Genomic DNA, 21,873 nt, shown 5'->3' with positions numbered 1-21,873 from the left:
AACACATTAACACATTGAACACATTAACAAATGAACACATTGAACACATTAACACACTGAACACTAACACATTAACTCATTGAACACATTAACACATGAACAAATGAACACATTAACTCATTGAACACATTAACACATGAACAAATGAACACATTAACACATTGAACACATGAACACATTGAACAAATGAACACATTGAACAAATGAACACATGAACACATTAATACATTGAACACATGAACACATTAACACATGAACAAATGAACACATTAACACATTGAACACATTAACACATGAACAAATCAACACATTAACACATTGAACACATTGGACACATTGAACACATGAACACATTGAACACATGAACACATTAACACATTGAACACATTAACACATGAACAAATGAACACATTGAACACATGAACACATTAACACATTGAACACATGAACACATTTAACACATGAACACATTAACACATTGAACACATTGAACAAATGAACACATTAACACATTGAACACATTAACACATGAACACATTAACACACTGAACACATTAACACATTGAACACATGAACACATTAACACATTGAACACATTAACACATGAACAAATTAACACATTTAACACATTGAACACATGAACACATTGAACAAATGAACACATGAACACATTGAACAAATTGAACACATGAACACATTGAACACATGAACACATTAACACATTGAACAAATGAACACATTGAACACATTAACACATGAACAAATGAACACATTAACACATTGAACACATTAACACATTGAACAAATGAACACATTGAACAAATTGAACACATTAACACATTGAACACATTAACACATGAACAAATCAACACATTAACACATTGAACACATTGGACACATTGAACACATGAACACATTGAACACATGAACACATTAACACATTGAACACATTAACACATGAACAAATGAACACATTGAACACATGAACACATTAACACATTGAACACATGAACACATTTAACACATGAACACATTAACACATTGAACACATTGAACAAATGAACACATTAACACATTGAACACATTAACACATGAACAAATTAACACACTGAACACATTAACACATTGAACACATGAACACATTAACACATTGAACACATTAACACATGAACAAATTAACACATTTAACACATTGAACACATGAACACATTGAACAAATGAACACATGAACACATTGAACAAATTGAACACATGAACACATTGAACACATTAACACATTGAACAAATGAACACATTGAACACATTAACACATGAACAAATGAACACATTAACACATTGAACACATTAACACATTGAACAAATGAACACATTGAACAAATTGAACACATGAACACATTGAACACATGATCACATTGAACACATTGAACACATGAACACATTAACACATTGAACACATTGAACAAATGAACACATTAACACATTGAACACATTGAACACATGAACACATTAACACATTGAACACATTAACACATGAACAAATGAACACATTGAACACATTGAACACATGAACACATTGAACACATGAACACATTAACACATTGAACACATGAACACATTTAACACATGAACACATTAACACATTGAACACATTGAACAAATGAACACTAACACATGAACACATTAACACACTGAACACATTAACACATTGAACAGATGAACACATTGAACACATGAACACATTAACACATTGAACACATTAACACATGAACAAATTAACACATTTAACACATTGAACACATGAACACATTGAACAAATTGAACACATGAACACATTGAACACATTGAACACATGATCACATTGAACACATTGAACACATGAACACATTAACACATGAACAAATGAACACATGAACACATTGAACACATTAACACATGAACACATTGAACACATTTAACACATGAACACATTGAACACATTAACACATTGAGCAAATGAACACATTGAACACATTAACACATGAACACATTAACACATTGAACACCTGAACACATTAACACATTGAACACATTGAACACATTAACACATTAAACACATTAACACATGAACAAATGAACACATTAACACATTGAACACATTTACACATTGAACAAATGAACACATTAACACATGAACACATTAACACATTGAACACATTGAACAAATGAACACATGAACACATTAACACATTGAACACATTGAACAAATGAACACATGAACACATTGAACACATGAACACATTGAACACATGAACACATTAACATATTAACACATTGAACACATTGAACACATTAACACATTAAACACATTAACACATGAACAAATGAACACATTAACACATTGAACACATTTACACATTGAACAAATGAACACATTAACACATGAACACATTAACACATTGAACACATTGAACAAATGAACACATGAACACATTGAACACATGAACACATTGAACACATGAACACATTAACATATTAACACATTGAACACATGAACACATTAACACATTGAACACATGAACACATTGAACACATTAACACATTGAACACATTAACACAGTGAACACATGAACACCTCTGAACCAACTGTAATCTAAAGGTGGCTGTTCTGCTGGCCAGCATCATCTGGCTTAATCAAAGGTGTACGTGGAAGTTACATGTTGAAAAATTAGAAACAAAATGCAACAAATTAATCTAATGAGAGCTGTATCAGGATATAACTGGGGAGCAGCTAAGCAGGCATTAATAGATATATGTAAGGCATTGATGAGATCAGCAATAGATTATGGATGTTTTGTTCATGGAGCAGCAGCTAAATCTCACTTAAACAAAATTGAAAGAATACAAAACAAAGCCTTGAGACTCTATTGGTGCAATGAGGACAACTAATGCCGTGCTGGTGGAATCAGGTGAAAGCCCACTAGAGTTCAGAAGGGACAAACTCTCATTAGCATATTGGATTCAGTTAAGAGGATGTGGGCATGAAAACATCACAAGTGTCATAAATGAATGCTGGGAATATAACAGGTTTAAGGGAAATGGTTTTGGATGGAAGATAAAAGATAAAATTGAAAAATATGGCATTAAAGAAATTTGTTTTAATTCCCCTTTGCCAATAAGTAATGTTCCTCCATGGCGTTTTCCTAAGGTTAAAGTAGATTTTAGTATTATGAACCTAAAGAAGGATTGGGTGGAAAGGGAAATAGGGCACTGTGCAAATCAGTACATAAATAATCATTTTTACAGTTATTTACAAATATTTACTGATGGCTCAACAGATCAAAATGATCACGTTGGTTCAGGAGTTTACATCCCACTTTTTCAAATTCAACTGAGCAATAACAGATGACTTATCAGTTTATTCAGCGGAGATGATGGCAGTCATTTTTGGGCTTCAGTGGGTGGAGGAGGTGAGACCAGACAGGGTGGTGCTGTGTGGTGACTCTGCAGCAGTGTTACTGAGCTCACAGAATATGAAGTGACTCAGGAAAGATTTAATGTATGAAATTCTTCAGTGTCTGTTCAGAGTTCAGAAAGTGGGGATGGAGGTAGAATTTTGCTGGGTACCTGCCCATGTGGGATTAAAAGGTAATGAGTGTGCAGATAGAGTGGCAAAAAGAGCACTTAGTATGAGACATGTAACTGATATTCCGTTTGGAAAAGGTGAAGAAAAAGCATTAATCAAAAAGAAAATATCAGAATTTTGTCAGAAGAAATGTGATGAGGACAGTAAGAGCAGAACTTCTTACAGAACACAAAGCACAGTCAGAGCACAGAGTATGAAGAGACGAGGTAGTTCTATCAAGATTAAGGTTTGATCACACTGGTTTAAATAAGACTTTATTTTTATTGGGAAAAGTAAACTCACCAGTTTGCACACATTGTAATATTATTGAAAATGTTGAACATGTAATTATGTACTGTAGTAAATATAACGAAGAAAGGCTGAGAGAGGCGGGACGGGACTGGAATTTGTCAGGGATACTGGGAACTAAGGGAGATAAGGTGTGGGAGATACAGAGAGAGGTAATAGATTACCTACATAACACTGGTTTGTTTTATAGAATATAGCTGTTGGCGTTTCTTTTTTCTTTACTGTTTTTTTTGTTTGTTTTGTTTTGTTTTGTTTCTTTATTATTTATCCATGATATAATGTCATGTAACTAGATCCTGTCCTACATACTCCGGTTCAGTAGGTGGCCGTATGTACCTTTAAAGTTGGTATTGCAATCCGCCAGAAAAGACGAAGAAGAAGAAGAAGAAGAAGAAGAAGAAGGAGGAGGAGGAGGAGGAGGAGGAGGAGGAGGAGAGTAGCGGAAGTTGCCTTAGTGTTTCCGGGTCTCCCAGACGGAGCGCAGTTAGCATGTGTTAGCATGTGTTACCATGTTAGCTGAGTGTAAACCAGGACACAAACAGAGTTCAGTCGACTTCAGGATCTTAAACTTTGATCCAAACGGCGGCTCGCGACCATCTGAGTCATCGATAAACCGGAAGTCACACTGGAGACGGATGTGTGACGTGTTGTTACAGTGCGACATGAAGCTGCGGAGAGAGGCAGGTTGGTTTTCTGTCTCCTGATGGAATAACTCTTCTTTCATATTTGATCCTGACGTCACTGCTGATGACTTAATCAGCTGTGACGTTACAGAGCGTCACAGCTGGCTGGCTAACATTATTTAGGGAAAGTATTCCAACTATTGTCTTTTTCTGTAACCAAACTAGTTCACCATTTTACTTTGAAAGGGTTATTTAATGTTTCATAACTTAGCACCTGAAGAGGGAGCAGCCTCTCTTCTTGTGTTACATCAAATATCTTTCCTTAAACAAAGACACCTGTTCCTCCAAATACAGCTGAATAAAGTCTGATCTAATGTGTCGTATACTGCAGCAGGTATTTCAGGTGCTAAGGACACACAGACAGCTCGAGATGTCGCCTCAGCTTCAGACAGTAAAACTCTACCATTCAGTGAGAGCTCTCTCATCGGACACAGATTGAACTGGTTTGTGATTCGTTCCACTGCAGGTCCAAGTTTAAGTTACTGTGACGTAACGACACCTAAATATGTCACCGTATTCTTCACAGGGAAAACATTTACTTTGCTTTAGTGGTCATTACACAGGTTTGTTCAAGCTTTGATCACCTCATAGTAGACAAGGAAACAGCGGTGTCATCAGTGGTGTCATCAGTGGTGTCATCCCTGGTGTCACGGACACCTTGGTCTCTTTAAAGTCTCTGGAGAAGACTCTGAAGATGGCTCTTGATTGAGTAGCTCATCCATGACTCCCAGCTGGGTCTTCAAGGATTTATAAGCATATATCATAGAGCTCCATATTCGTGTCCATAAAGTAATCCAACACACACACACACACACACACACACACACACACACACACACAAAATAGACCAGCCTCGTGGTCAGTCAGCTGGCTGTTAGCTCGGTGAAGGTGAAAAGGTGAGGAAGACGCCACTCTTAAATCAATCCTTGCCTTTGTTTAGCCGGTTGGGTAGGCTCATCAAGCCCTTCGGCTAGGTTAAGCGTTCAGAACTGTTCAGAGAACGTAACTTCCACTCGTCAAGTCGTAGAGCTGCATGCTGCCGTCTCACCTGCAGAACTCCATTTTCCCCATCCCACGGGAACACCAATGTTCTCAATCAGCGGTCTTAGACTTCTGTTAACATGAGATTATAAGACTGAAATTTACCCATAAAATTAGCACATTTTCATAAACAAGCGCTGCTGGCCTGAAAAATGGTGCACAAACATGATTTTTCGCCAGCTAGTTATTCCATCTGGAATAACAAGAGTGTTCTGTGTAAAAACAAATCATTGTATTATTAAAAATGGGTTGAAATGGTATTGTATTAGTTAAGCAACTTGTGAATGCTGAGGGACAGTTACTAACGTATGATGAATTCCTCTCTAAGTTCAGGCTGCCAATTACACCAAAGGAATATGCAGTGGTCTGTGATGCTGCACTGAGGAGTGCACTGCAGCTGCTTAGAGGATCAACTGTTGAGGTCTCTATGACTGACCCACTCAGCAGTGTTTGTTCCTCGGAGTAAATGACATCACCAAGAATAAATGTTGGAATAAAGTCATCAGAAACCTCATGCTTATTCAGTGTAGTGCACCGTGTACATTTAACCCTGCCTCTTGCCCACTGTCAGCTGGGATAGGCTCCTTCCAGCTTTTCCTTAATGTGTCTCTGTTTCCTGTTTGGTGCAGACGTCCACCAGCTGTTGGTGGTTAAAGAAAAGTTTCCTCCTGAGCAGCAGGACCAGGACGACCCAGAGCCCGGAGGAGGACCAGGATCAGACAGGAAGTCAGAGACCAGAGAACCTCCGTCAGTTCCTGTCGGTGATTCCAGACGTAGTGCTGCAGAGAAACCACTCAGCTGCTCTGAGTGTGGGAGGAGATTTAAGCAGAGGGGACACCTGAAGCAACACTTGAAAACTCACACAGGAGAGAAACCATTCAGCTGCTCCATCTGTCGGGAGTCATTTGCTCAGAGAGTCGGGTTACAGACACACATGAGGACTCACAAAGGAGTGAAACCACTCAGCTGCTCTTGGACTTCCTGCCTTAGACACCATCAGTGTGGACAATATGAACCAACCAGATACCGCCTCCTGCTGCCCCGCCCCCCCACTGATGATAGGATGTGGACCGTAGAGCCTCAGTCATGTTCAAACTCTCTGAATACTAAAATGGTCGACAGCAGAGGGCGGAGCTCCTCTGATGTGTGGGCGTGTCCTGAAGCCGAGACTGAGGTCATCATTGATGGTTGGGAGGAGACGAGAGAGCCTCAGACAGGTGAGACTGCTAACAGCTAACTGCTAAAAGCTACCAGCTTAAAGCTAACTACTAACAGCTAATAGCTAACTGCTAACAGCTAACTCAAGCTCTGAACACTTCACTTTGTAACCTCTGTGAGCTGCTGGTTGTGTCCCCTGGCTGCTTAGAGGTAACTATACCTAGCTGCTTTCTGCTAACAGCTAAAAACAACTAGCTTACTGTTAACAGCTAACTGCGGACAGCTAATAAATAACTGCCATCAACTAACTGCTAACAGCTAACATAAATTCTAACAGTTAATAAGTAACTGCTAACAGTTAATGAATAACAGCTAATAATAATGATAACTAGCTGCTAAGCTGGAGAGTTTTTAAAGACTTATTAGAGCTACCTGATAATAGAGAGTTACAGACCCATTTATGCTCAACCAGGGTATAAAATTAGATTTTTAGCAGGTATTGGCAGGTAGGTCAAAAACAGATTAAAAACAGAACTATAACAGATTTCCATTGAACAGAATAAAGCATGAAGATAATTGTTAATTGTCCCTGTTTTTGTGGTTTCACACCCGCAATGTGTCACCACATCTTTAATTTCTTCTGTTTTTTTAACTACTTCTTCGTCGTCGAGGGACAAATTTGAAATTCGAAACACAATCAGTAGATCTGCTGTAGCTGTAAATTGTGTCTGTCTTACTGTTTGGCATCTATTTTGAAAGTTATATAGCACGGGTGGCCAACCATTCAGACACCAAGAGCCACAAAAATCACCGTGGTAGTACAAAGAGCCACATCATACACGTGTGCTTACAAACGCACTCCCTCTCTCACACAAACACGAAATGACATAAAATCAAAATCCATGCATTTCCAATTTTCAAAGCCAGATTTATTTATCTCACACACAAATGAATAACCATGAATAGAGATACACAGAAACAGTCTCTCCCTCTCATACTGTCTTTCTCCATCCCCCCTCCACACCCACAGTCTCTCCCTCTCCCACTCTCTCCAGATTAGTGTTATCACGTACCAAAACTGGGACCCATGGTACGATGCCAGTGAAAGTATCATGGTTCTGAGTAGTATCACGATACCACAGTGAAAATGAGACAGATGTGCCTTTTGTCATTTATAAAAAGATAAATCACTTTTCTATAATACGTCAATGATATTTCAATGGAATAAATTACTTATTGACTTATTCATACTTCAAAAACAGCATCAATAAGTGATTAACATAGGGGGGATCAAAATAAAATGAATAAATAAAATAAAAATCAACCAGCCACCCTCCTCCCCTGACAAGTAAAGAACAGTCCCTTCATAAGTAAAGAACAGTCCCTAAAGTGCGGTGAGGTTTGTGGGCCGTTACCTGCCACAAAGAGAGAAATGTGAACGGCTCGTTTCTCACTATGGCTGTTATTGGCCAGTGCATGGACACTCACCCTCCTTTGATTGGACTTTGAACCACAGTAGTGGCACCATGTCATGTAGCTACTGTGGTGTTTAAGTAGCAGCCTACTGTGGTCTACTGTTGGTACCAGTATATTGTGCAACACTACTCCACACACACATCCACACACAGTCTCTCCCTCTGTCATACTCTCTCCACACACACGCACACACACACACACACACAAAGACACGCACTTCTTCCCTGACATTTTTTGTCGTGCGATATCACCACCGCGCTGCCATCCTGCATTCCTCCCGAACTCCACACCCTCTCACCTGCCTGTGCTCACTCCTCTCTCACTCACTCGCTCCACTTACATTTCTTAAAGGGCCATACGCACTCATAACAATAAATTGATTTTTTATGACGGAAGAGCCGCACGCCGATGGTTTTAATTAATGGGCAAAGAGCTGCATGCGGCTCGCGAGCCGCGGGTTGGCCACCCCTGGTATATAGCAAAGTCGGCATATTTCAGCAGCCTGCCAATGGCGTGTGACCTATTTATTTTACTCGCCAAAACATATTTTTACCCGCATTTGGCGAGTGGCGGGTGCCAATTTAAAACCCTGTGCTCAACGTTAAATACGGATCTGGAAACGGACGGAGCCTTCTGTCCGTGTTCCGCGTTCATTTCGTCCGTATTTCTGCACGTTTCCATAAAGCTTACGGATACGGGCCAAACGGAGCAGTACCACCGGGAACTGTGGGGGCAGTGTTGTTGTCACTACCCGATACGTAGCTCTAGTGAGACACGAAGAAGAAATAACAATTTAATTTCTTTCATCGGCAGTACTAGAGAAAAGAATTCTCCGTCCTCCAGTCGCGATGTATTTAACGGCCTCACCGACCACCGCCTCCTACAACGCTGCCTCTGTTTTTGTCTTTTATGCAAGAGGTACATTATCAATATCTCCTCCACAGTCGCCATGTTTGTTTTTGAGTTTGTTGTTGTCATAAACTTTTGACGTTGGGCTGCCCCCTGGTGGATATATTGGTTAACATCCATGCCAACGTAAAGGGTGCGTGGAAGTATGTGGGCAGTGACGGTAACATCGTTTGAAACAGACGTATACATTTTCGTATGTAAAGGGAGCATAAATGGGCCTTAATCCAGCCTAGAGGTGACAAAAGCGTGGACCAATTTTTCTGCATCTTTTCGGGTCAGGATAGGCCTAATTTTCACAATATTACACAGATGAAAAAATGCAGTCCGTGAGGTTTGTTTTAAATGAGAATTAAAAGACAAATCTTGATCAAATGTTACTCCGAGGTTTCTTACGGTAGTGCTAGAGGCCAGAGCAATGCCATCTAGAGCATTGCTCTTAAAAGAAGCTAGTTTACTTAATGTTTTTAAAAAGAAGCTAGCTTACATTATATTTTTAAAAGAAGCTATCTTGTAATGTCATTAAAAGATGCTAGCTCATTAAATACTTTTAAAAGAAGCTAGCACAGTAAATATATTTAAAAGTATTAGTATTAGTAGTATTTAAAATGTTTTTGGTGTTTTTTTAAGATTATTTTTGTGGGCTTTTTGCCTTTAATGACAGGACAGAGAGTGAAATGGGGAGACAGAGAGAGAGTGGGGCAGCAAAGGGCCACGAGCCGGATTCCAACCCACGACCGCTGCAGCGAGGCAATACATTATCCACTACGCTACCAATGCCCCCACACTAAATGTTTTTAAAAGAAGCTAGCTTGTAGATATTTTTAAAAGAAGCTAGCTCACATAATATTTTTAGAAGAAGCTAGCTCGTTAATGTTTTTAAAAGAAGCTAGCTTGCAAAATGTTTTTAAAATAAGTTAGCTTGCTGAATCTGACCAGCTTAAGGTTAGTAATCGTAGCCACACCTACCGCTACTGCAAAGATGTCGGGGGCCCAGGTCAATCCAACTGGGTGGAGCCGTGGCCTCAACGGTTTTAGGGTGGCCACCATTTAGGATATCTAGATGTCTTCCACATATATGAACATTCTCTACTTCCTGTTTCCTGCAGACGTCCAGCAGCTGTTGGTGAGTCAGGAACAGGTCCCCCCTCAGCAGCTGGACTGGAGCTCCAGTGACGATGATGAAGACAAACCTTCGTCCTCACAGCTTCATCTGAGACAGACTCAGCAGATGGAGATAGAAGCTCATGGACAAGACTGTGGAGGACCAGGACCAGCAGGGAGTCAGAGACTCATGTGGATTTCCTGCCTCAGATACCATCAGTGTGGCGGGTCCAAACGCAGCAGGTACCGCCTCCTGCTGCCCCGCCCCCCCACTGATGGTTGGATGTGGACCGTAGAGCCTCGGTCAGATTTAAACTCTCTGAATCCTAAAATTGCAGACAGCAGAGGGCGGAGCTCCTCTGATATGTGGGCGTGTCCTGAAGCTGAGACTGAGGTCATCATTGATGGTTGGGAGGAGACCAGAGAACCTCAGACAGGTGAGATCTACCTGTGTGGGTAGGAGAGTCCTACCCAGGAGACATTGTCTGCTACCTAGGACACTAGGTAGCAGATAATGTCTCCTAGGTAGCAGATAAAACAAAACCATTGAAAAATTGTTGCTTTAACATTAGAGGAATATTATTTAAATATCAAATGAATATTAAGAAAACGTTTGAAAAAATGTTAGTAAAATGTCCAAAAAATATATATATATATAATATAATATATATATAAAAGAAAAAATGCTGATGAAATGTCAGAAAAATATAAAAAAAAATGTCTGGAAAGGTGTTGATAAAACATCAGATGAATATTGTTAAAATGTCTAAAAATAATGACAAAAAGTTTGAAAACATGTTACTGAAATGACACATAAGTATTTAATAAATGTCCAAAAAAATGTGATAAAATTGTTTTTTTAAAAAGTCTGAAAATTGCTAATAAAATGTCCACAAATTGTTGATAAAATATCTCAAATAAACTGACAAATGTCCAAAAAAATACTGATAAAATGTCTAAAAAATGGTTAAAAAAAAGTCTGAAAACATGTTGATGACATTTTCCTTCCCCATTTTTTTTAAATGTCCAAAAATTGTTGCTAAAATGTCAGAGGAATATTATTAAAATGTCTGATGAATATTGATAAAGAGTTTGAGAAAATGTTAATAAAATGTCCCAAAAAAAATTTATCAAAGAAAAAATGCTGATGAAATGTCAGAAAAATATATCTGGAAAAGTGTTGATAAAACATCAGATGAATATTGTTGAAATGTCTAAAAAGTAGTAACAAAAAGTATGAAAAAAATGTTACTAGAATGTCACAAAAATATTTAAAAAATGTCCAAAAACAAATGTTTATTGTCCAAATTTATTTTTTTTTTAAATGTCTGCAAAATATTAACAAAAGGTCTGAAAGATAATAATGTTAATAAATGTCCAAAAAGAAAAAAAAATGCTGATGAAATGTCAGATAAATATCAAAGAAATGTATTGAAAGGTGTTGATAAAACATCAGAGAAATATTAATAAAATGTCTGAAGAAATGCAGGTTATAGCAAAAAGTCTATATTGATAAGATGTGTCTGTCTGTGTTTCAGTTTTACGCTCAGACATCCAGGAAGTGATGGTGGGTGCAGGCGTCCAGCAGCTGTTGGTGGTTAAAGAAGAGGTTCCCCCTGAGCAGCAGGAGTGGAGCTCCAGTGTGGACCAGGAGGACCCAGAGCCCCCACACATTAAAGAGGAAGAGGAGGAACTGTGGAGCAGTCAGGAGGGAGAGCAGCTTCAAGGGCTGGAGGAGGCTGATATCACCAAGTTCACATTCACTCCTGTCCCTGTGAAGAGTGAAGATGATGAAGAGACACCTCAGTCTGAGGGACACCACTGTGGAGGACCAGGACCAGACAGGAACTCACATCCAGAGCCAGATTTAGAACTAGATACCAAGGACGAGAAGCCTGACCATTCTTTAGTAGCTGAAATACGACCGGTGTCTGGAGACTCTTCTGAAGCTGAGACTGATGACAGTGATGATTGGACGGAGACCAGAGAACCTCAGTCAGGGTTCTGTTGGTGACTGAAGATGTTGCGCTGCAGAGAGAAACTCCTGTTAATGACTTCATCTCCTCAGTTCGTCGTCTCTGATCCCTTGGTTTTGTTTTACCAACATATCAGATGATAAACCGTCCTGTCATTAAACTCACACATGATCCTGACATCATCGTTTGTCCCTGATCCTCTTTTGGTCTGTTGATGATTTTCTCGTCCACATGTCAGGACAGACACGTCCCTCTGGTTTATAAAGAACCCAACTGAGAGCAGCTCAACAAGACCACCATGACACAGCTCATTCAGGGAACAGGTACTATATTGTGGGGACACAGACACAGATTGGTTTATAACAACATGCAAGAGGTGGCGTCTTCCTATCAATCCCAAAAAAGACAGAGGTCATAGAGTTCAGGAAACCGGGTATGAAAAGAAATTTAGTTTGGGTCATAACGATCTTAAAATCACAGAGAAGTATAAAAACCTTAATGAACACGTCATGTTCACAGGTCAATCAATCAATCAATTTTATTTATAAATCCCAATATCACAAATCACAATTTGCCTCACAGGGCTTTACAGCATACGACATCCCTCTGTCCTTATGACCCTCACAGCGGATCAGGAAAAACTCCCCAAAAAACCCTTTAACAGGGAAGAAACGGTAGAAACCTCAGGAAGAGCAACTGAGGAGGGATCCCTCTTCCAGGACGGACAGACGTGCAATAGATGTCGTACAGAACAGATCAGCATGATAAATTAACAGTAATCCACATGACACAATGAGACAGAGAGAGAGAGAGAGAGAGAGAGAGAGAGTCAGACAGACAGAGAGAGAGAGAGAGAGAGAGAGAGACAGACAGAGAGAGAGAGATGCAGGTAATGACAGTAGCTTACAACAACATTAATGAAAGTAATAATATTATAGTTATAGTTCTGGCTACTGTGGTACAATATGTTGAAAGTATGTATTAATATCTGGCAGTATACAAGTGTGACAATAGTCATATGTGTATAATAACAGTAGAAGTATGACTAATGACTAATGATGGCAGCAGCAGCAGCAGGAGGCATCTGGCAGGACCACGGCAGCAGCACAACCACACACGTCACGCTCTCCAGGCACCGCTGTGATATGAGTTAATCTGAGAGACAGTGGAGCACAAAGGCTCCGGAGAAGAAGCCGAGTTAGTGACATCCAGAATGGCCGAGTTAGCAAGATGCAGTAATAGGATACGAGAGAGAGAGAGAGAGAGAAGGAGAGAGAGAAGGAGAAGGAGAGAGACACAGAGAGAGAGACAGACACTCCCGGACCGTAACAGGAAGATGATTCCACAGGAGAGGAGCCTGATAGCTGAAGGCTCTGGCTCCTGATCTACTTTTGGAGACTTTAGGGACCACGAGTAACCCTGCGTTCTCAGAGCGCAGTGTTCTGGTGGGAGAATATGGCACTATGAGCTCTCTAAGATATGACGGAGCTTGACCATTTAGAGCTTTATAAGTTAACAGTAGGATTTTAAATTCAATTCTGGATTTTACAGGGAGCCAGTGCAGAGAAGCTAAAACAGGAGAGATATGATCTCGTTTCTTAGTTCCTGTTAGTACACGTGCTGCTGCATCCTGAATTAGCTGGAGAGTTTTTAAGGACTTACTAGAGCTACCTGATAATAGAGAGTTACAGTAATCCAGCCTTGAGGTAACAAAAGCATGGACCAATTTTTCTGCATCTTTTCGGGTCAGGATAGGCCTAATTTTCACAATATTACGCAGATGAAAAAATGCAGTCCGTGAGGTTTGTTTTAAATGAGAATTAAAAGACAAATCTTGATCAAATATCACTCCGAGGTTTCTTACGGTAGTGCTAGAGGCCAGAGCAATGCCATCTAGAGAAACTATGTCATCAGATAAAGAGTCTCTGAGTTGTTTGGGGCCAAGAACAATAACTTCAGTTTTGTCTGAATTTAACATCAGGAAATTGGTGCTCATCCAGGTTTTTATGTCTTTAAGGCAGTTATGGAGTTTAGTTAATTGATTGCTTTCTTCTGGCTTCATTGATAAATACAACTGAGTATCATCCGCATAACAATGGAAATTTATAGAGTGATTTCTAATGATGTTACCTAAAGGAAGCATATATAGAGTAAATAGGATTGGTCCGAGCACAGAACCTTTAGTAACTCCAAGACAAACTTTGGTACGTAAGGATGATTCATTATGAACGTGAACAAACTGAAAACGATCAGATAAATAAGATTTAAACCAGCTCAGTGCAGAACCTTTTAGGCCAATTAAGTGATCCAGTCTCTGCAGCAGAATTTGATGGTCAATTGTGTCAAACGCCGCACTAAGATCTAATAAAACAAGTACAGAGACGAGTCCTTTGTCTGAAGCAATCAGAAGGTCATTTGTAATTTTAACTAGAGCTGTCTCAGTGCTATGATGCACTCTAAATCCTGACTGAAATTCCTCAAATAAATTATTATCATGGAGAAAATCACACAGCTGGTCTGCGACTACTTTCTCAAGGATCTTTGACATAAAGGGAAGATTAGATATTGGTCTATAGTTGGCTAACACCTCTGGATCCAGGGTGGGCTTTTTTAGTAGAGGTTTAATTACAGCTATCTTAAAAGACTGTGGTACATAGCCTGTTAATAAGGATATATTGATCATATCTAATATATGAGTGTTAACTAAAGGAAAGACCTCCTTAAGTAGCCTAGTTGGGATGGGGTCTAAGAGACACGTTGATGATTTAGATGAGGAAATCATTGCAGTCAATTCTTGAAGAGAATTTGGGGAGAAGCAATCTAAATATATATTAGGTCTTACAGCTGTGTTAGAGGTTAGATAGGTACTATCTGAGGACAGGAGGTCATGAATTTTGCCTCTAATAGTTAGAATTTTGTCATTAAAAAAGATCATAAAATCATTACTCTGTGTGAAGCGAGTGGTGAGTGGTGCAAGTTTGGCGTCTTGCAATGCAGATATGTAGGCCTATCCGAAAATATCTACAGGAGCAGCGCTGTGATTCCTCAGGTAAGCACGGTGGATTGGGGTACTTCCATTGAGTTTGCTGGCATTTCAACTAACACGAATATTTCTGCTGGTTTCACGACTGTGGGGGACACGACGATACGGACGGTGGCCGGTACCGGGAGAGGAGAAAGGAGTGGGCGGGCTGCCGGAGACCGCTTACCAGGTGTAGAGGCTGGGTGCTCGGGAAGAGGTCCCAAAGAGGTTGCGGCCGGTGCAGCTGTCAGCCTCGGCTTGAGTAACGGTCTTGGCGGGGAGGCAGCGGTTGAAGTGACGGGTTGTCCGTGGAGCAATCTTGGACAGATGGTGACTGAAACGACTTGACACTCGGAGGATAACGTTAATCACCGGAATGTGGTAACTGGAGTGCGAGCAAATAGGCCTAATCGGCGGATCAGTAAAGAAATAATCATGATTCATGATGTGAATGTGAACTGGGAAGGTAAGTCCTCAAGAAAACAACTTAAACAAGTAACTGACAGCTTTAATCTAACACAAATAGTTAATGGACCAATCAGAATTACCAATTCCTCTTGCACCCACATTGATCTAATTTTTAGCAACATGTCAGACAGAATAATCAAATTGTTTAACATGATAACTGGGTTGTCTGATCATAATTTGATCCTAATGGCTGGAAAAGTGAATGGAAAGAAATGTTGTATCCCTGTTCAGAGTACAGACGCCATGAAGATGCCAAAGAATAAAAAGGAAGACTTTAAAAATGCTGTCCGGAGTATTAAGTGGGACGACCTGATGAAATCAGATAATTTGGACTATACTAGTCAACGCTTTACAGACAAATTACACACAATTATTAAAGATTTTTCCAAGAAGTTTAGAAATAAAAATAAAAGGACCTCCCTTCCATGGATAAATGAAACTATATTTCAAATGATGAAAGATCGTGATCAGACCCTAAAAACATCATTGAAGTCCAAACTGACAACTGATAAGCACAAATTTACATCATTAAGAAACAAAGTAACAAGAGAACTTAGGAAAGCCAAGGCAAACTACTTTATTTAAATAATAGTAAATAATAAGGGAAACTCCAAAATTATATGGCAGCAAATAAAGAAATTAACTGGACAAAATAATGCTAGAAAACAGATTGAACTGAGGAATAATGATACTTTGACAAATGAGCCGACGGATGTAGCTGAAGCCCTAAATGGTTATTTTGTAGAATCTGTAGCTACTATTGCCAACAGTTTTCCCTTACACCAGCAGTACAGTGTCACGCACCAAATCTTGTTGCGCCCATCTTCAATTTAGAGAGAGTGTATGAAAGTCAAGTAGTGAAGGTGATTGATTCACTCAAACCCAAATGGTCAAAGGACGTATATGAGATGGACTCTGCTATGATCGAGGATCTTGCCTGTTTACGCCAATCGGAGGTCACTAAAATTAATATTGCTTCGGTGTGTGAATACGCAAAAACGATGTCGGACTCCGTAGTTTTCTCTGGACCCCTCCCAAATCTGACCAGTGATGACATGTTTAGCCGCATGTCATCATTTAACCGCTGGCTGTCCAGGTGGTGTCCAGCAAACGATGTGGGTTTTGTTAATAATTGGCAAACTTTCTGGGGAAAACCTGGTCTTATTAGGAGAGACGGCATTCATCCCACTTTGGATGGAGCTGCTCTCATTTCTAGGAACCTGGCAAACTTTATTAGTAATTTAAATCCCTGACAACCCAGAGTTGAGATCAGGACTCAGAGTCGCAGTCCTAAACGCCTCTCTGAGCTTCTAGTTCAGTTACCCAGCCATAGTTTTAATAGTTTTATACAAACGGTGTCTGTCCCCCGACCGCCTAAATTATCTAAATCTAAAATTAAACAAAGAGGAGTTGTGCATAACAACCTCATAAAAATTAAAACCTCTTCTGTGACAGAAAGACAAAACAGGAGAATTAAATGCGGACTGTTAAATATCAGGTCTCTATCGTCTAAAGCAGTGTTAGTAAACGAATTAACATCAGATAATCATATTGATTTACTCAGTCTCACTGAAACCTGGCTGTGTCAAGATGAATATGTTAGTCTAAATGAGTCCACTCCTCCCAGTCATAATAATACCCACATTCCTCGAGGCAGCGGCCGAGAGGGGAGTTGCAGCCATTTTTAACTCTAGTCTGTTAATCAGTCCTAAACCTAAACTAGATTTTAATTCATTTGAAAGCCTCGTTCTTAGTCTTTTACATCCGACCTGGAAAACCTCGCAGCCACTTTTATTTGTTATAGTGTACCGTGCTCCTGGCCCGTATTCTGAATTTTTATCTGAATTCTCAGAGTTTTTATCCAGTTTAGTTCTTAAATCAGATAAAGTTATTATTGTAGGCGATTTTAACATTCATGTCGACGTTGATAATGACTCGCTGGCTACCGCTTTTATCTCATTATTAGACTCCATTGGCTTCAGTCAGGGTGTACATGAACCTACTCATTGTTTTAACCATACCCTTGATCTAGTTCTGACGTATGGAATTGAAATTGATAACCTAAAAGTCTTTCCACAGAATCCTCGCTATCGGATCATTATCTGATTACTTTTGATTTCTTTTACTCAATTACCGCCACTCAGCAACAGTTACTATACTAGATGTTTATCAGATAGAAAAGGTTTAAAATTTAAGGAAAGATTATCTGGCCATTAAATTCAATACCAAGTCCTCAGTAACAGAGGTTTCCTGCATCGACTTTGATCATTTTGTTGATAGCACCGTAGGCTCGCTACGAACAACACTCGACTCTGTAGCTCCTCTTAAAAGAAGTTAAAAAGCAAAGAAAGTTCGCTCCTTGGTATAACTCTCAAACCCGTAAGTTAAAACAAATATCGAAAATTTGAAAGGAATTGGCGATTAACCAAACTGGAAGAATCTCGTTTAATCTGGACAGACAGTCTCAAAACTTATAAGAGGGGCCTCCGCAATGCCAGAGCAAACTATTACTCAGCTCTAATAGAAGACAATAAGAACAACCCCAGGTTTCTTTTCAGCACTGTAGCCAGGCTGACTGAGAGTCAGAGCTCTATTGAGCCTTGTATTCCTTTAGCCCTTAGCAGTAATGATTTTATGAGCTTTTTAATGACACAATTCTAACTATTAGAGGCAAAATTCATGACCTCCTGCCCTCAGATTGTACCTATCTAACCTCAAACACAGCTGTAAAATCTAATATATATTTAGATTGCTTCTCCCAATTTCTCTTCAAGAATTGACTGCAGTGATTTCTTCATCCAAATCATCAACGTGTCTCTTAGACCCCATCCCAACTAGGCTACTTAAGGAGGTCTTACCTACAGTTAACACTCATATATTAGATATGATCAATATATCCTTATTAACAGGCTATGTACCACAGTCTTTTAAGGTAGCTGTAATTAAACCTCTACTAAAAAAGCCCACCCTGGATCCAGAGGTGTTAGCCAACTATAGACCAATATCTAATCTTCCCTTTATGTCAAAGATCCTTGAGAAAGTAGTCGCAGACCAGCTGTGTGATTTTCTCCATGATAATAATTTATTTGAGGAATTTCAGTCAGGATTTAGAGTGCATCATAGCACTGAGACAGCTCTAGTTAAAATTACAAATGACCTTCTGATTGCTTCAGACAAAGGACTTGTCTCTGTACTTGTTTTATTAGATCTTAGTGCGGCGTTTGACACAATTGACCATCAAATTCTGCTGCAGAGACTGGATCACTTAATTGGCTTAAAAGGTTCAGCACTAAGCTGGTTTAAATCTTATTTATCTGATCGTTTTCAATTTGTTGACGTTCGCAATGAACCATCCTTACGTACTAAAGTTTGTTTTGGAGTTCCGCAAGGTTCTGTGCTCGGACCAATCCTGTTTACTCTATATATGCTTCCGTTAGGTAACATCATTAGAAATCACTCTATAAATTTCCATTGTTATGCAGATGATACTCAGTTGTATTTATCAATGAAGCCAGAAGAAAGCAATCAATTAACTAAACTCCATAATTGCCTTAAAGACATAAAAACTTGGATGAGCACCAATTTCCTGATGTTAAATTCAGACAAAACTGAAGTCATTGTTCTTGGCCCCAAACAACTCAGAGACTCTTTATCTGATGACATAGTTTCTCTAGATGGCATTGCTCTGGCCCTGCCACTACCGTAAGAAACCTCGAGTAACATTTGATCAAGATTTGTCTTTTAATTCTCATTTAAAACAAACCTCACGGACTGCATTTTTTCATCTGCGTAATATTGCGAAAATTAGGCGTATCCTGAGCCGAAAAGATGCAGAAAAATTGGTCCACGCTTTTGTTACCTCAAGGCTGGATTATTGTAACTCTCTATTATCAGGTAGCTCTAGTAAGTCCTTAAAAACTCTCCAGCTAATTCAGAATGCAGCAGCACGTGTACTAACAGGAACTAAGAAACGCGATCATATCTCTCCTGTTTTAGCTTCTCTGCACTGGCTCCTGTAAAATCCAGAATTGAATTTAAAATCCTACTGTTAACTTATAAAGCTCTAAATGGTCAAGCTCCATCATATCTTAGAGAGCTCATAGTGCCATATTATCCCACCAGAACACTGCGCTCTGAGAACGCAGGGTTACTCGTGGTCCCTAAAGTCTCCAAAGTAGATCAGGAGCCAGAGCCTTTAGCTATCAGGCTCCTCTCCTGTGGAATCATCTTCCTGTTACGGTGGGAGAGGCAGACACTGCTCCACATTTAAGACTAGACTTCTAAGACTTTCCTCTTTGATAAAGCTTATAGTTAGGCTGGCTCAGGCTTGTCCTGTACCAGCCCTTAGTTAGGCTGACTTAGGCCTAGTCTGCCGGAGGACCCACTATAATACACCGGGCCCCGTCTCTCCTTCTCTCTCTCTCTCTCGTATCCTATTACTGCATCTTGCTAACTCGGCCATTCTGGATGTCACTAACTCGGCTTCTTCTCCGGAGCCTTTGTGCTCCACTGTCTCTCAGATTAACTCATATCACAGCGGTGCCTGGACAGCGTGACGTGTGTGGTTGTGCTGCTGCCGTGGTCCCGCCAGATGCCTCCTGCTGCTGCTGCCATCATTAGTCATTAGTCATACTTCTTCTGTTATTATACACATATGATTATTGTCACACATGTATACTGCCAGGTATTAATACATACTTTCAACATATTGTACCGCAGTAACCAGAACTATAACTATAATATTATTACTTCCATTAATGTTGTTGTAAGATACTGTCATTACCTGCATCTCTCTCTCGCTCTCTCTCTCTCTCTCTCTCTCTCTCTCTCTCTCTCTCTCCCTGTGTCATATGGATTGCTGTTAATTTATCATGTTGATCTGTTCTGTACGACATCTATTGCACGTCTGTCCGTCCTGGAAGAGGGATCCCTCCTCAGTTGCTCTTCCTGAGGTTTCTACCGTTTTTTCCCCGTTAAAGGGTTTTTTGGGGAGTTTTTCCTGATCAGCTGTGAGGGTCTTAAGGACAGAGGGATGTCGTATGCTGTAAAGCCCTGTGAGGCAAATTGTGATTTGTGATATTGGGCTTTATAAATAAAATTGAATTGAATTGAATTGAATTGAATTATTGACGAAGCCTATTACACACTATTACTCAGGGCCAGGGGAGTTTTCCTGAATACTGGAAACCCGCAGCTGTTGTTCCCATTTTTAGGAATGCTGACCCTCACTCTGTATCAAATTATAGACCAATTAGCATACTTCCTGTCATGTCCAAGGTTATTGAAATATTGGCAGCAGAACAACTAATTTCTCATCTTAACTCTCGTCAGCTCCTTCATCCCAGGCAACATGACTTTAGGGCCCACCACTCAACAGAAACAGCAACTGTCTATTTTATTGAAAGGGTTAAGTCTCTGATGGACAGAGGGGGTGTTGTTGGCGCCATATTTTTAGATCTTCAAAAAGCCTTTGACACCGTTAATCATAATATCCTTCAGTCTAAATTTGGTCAATTTAATTTCTCTCTGTTTGCTTCCAACTGGTTCAAATCATATCTCACTTTGCGATCTCAGTGTGTTAGAATACAAAATACAAAATCCACTTTCAAAGATCTTGCTACAGGCGTCCCTCAAGGTTCAATCTAGGGTCCAATCCTACAATCCTAGTTTGTATATAAATGATCTACCGTCTGTGTGCCAAGGCTGTGAGGTTGTTATGTAAGCAGATGACACTGTGATTTTTGTAAAAGGTAAAGACCACTCTGAGGCTGCATTTCAGCTTACAGAGGTCATGGTCAATTTTTCAAACTGGTTGAATAATTGTCATTATACAACACGCAGATCCGACTGAGCAATCTGATTGGTCAGACATTATAGACTTTGCTCAAATGAGCATCACAACACAGCTAGCCGTGCTCAAATGAAAAATACCTCATCACTGAAAATATCACTCCGCCTATATTTTAAACTACGCAGGAGCAACTAGCAAGAAACACAGCTAGCTAATGATAGAACTAAAATGGTTGTATTGACCTGACACAAAATGGATCATTTTGCTGTCAATTTTGATCTCTATGGCGGACTTAGTTTTGAGGAATGGCTGGAAGAAGATGAAAAGGAGAACATAAC

General features: G+C 39.7%; 3 protein-coding genes across 3 annotated transcripts in view; all 3 read left to right on the top strand.

Annotated features, from left to right (window-relative positions):
- Positions 1-21,873, top strand: part of LOC125904870 (gastrula zinc finger protein XlCGF57.1-like) — a 194,375-nt gene that overhangs the window by 153,639 nt on the left and 18,863 nt on the right. The window lies entirely within an intron of this gene.
- Positions 1-21,873, top strand: part of dnai2b (dynein, axonemal, intermediate chain 2b) — a 216,301-nt gene that overhangs the window by 187,587 nt on the left and 6,841 nt on the right. The gene's annotated exons all lie outside the window — the stretch shown is intronic.
- On the top strand, positions 4,385-12,944 carry LOC125904875 (uncharacterized). Its single transcript, XM_049602571.1, has 4 exons — positions 4,385-4,594; positions 6,264-6,851; positions 10,284-10,715; positions 11,817-12,944. The coding sequence occupies exons 1-4, from the start codon at positions 4,420-4,422 to the stop codon at positions 12,290-12,292; spliced, it is 1,671 nt and encodes a 556-aa protein (XP_049458528.1). The 5' UTR covers positions 4,385-4,419; the 3' UTR covers positions 12,293-12,944.

Source organism: Epinephelus fuscoguttatus, linkage group LG17, assembly GCF_011397635.1.
Source record: "Epinephelus fuscoguttatus linkage group LG17, E.fuscoguttatus.final_Chr_v1".
Taxonomy (NCBI): Eukaryota; Metazoa; Chordata; class Actinopteri; order Perciformes; family Serranidae; genus Epinephelus; species Epinephelus fuscoguttatus.
Note: the sequence above shows the minus strand (reverse complement) of the source record. Positions and strands in the feature narration are given on the sequence as shown.

Bases quoted from the DNA above. Each gene is read 5' to 3' on its own strand.
- LOC125904875 (XM_049602571.1), top strand. From the start codon at position 4,420: ATGTTAGCTGAGTGTAAACCAGGACACAAACAGAGTTCAGTCGACTTC. The intron at 6,852-10,283 runs GTGAGACTGCTA...TGTTTCCTGCAG, and splicing joins GACGAGAGAGCCTCAGACAG to ACGTCCAGCAGCTGTTGGTG. The intron at 10,716-11,816 runs GTGAGATCTACC...TCTGTGTTTCAG, and splicing joins GACCAGAGAACCTCAGACAG to TTTTACGCTCAGACATCCAG.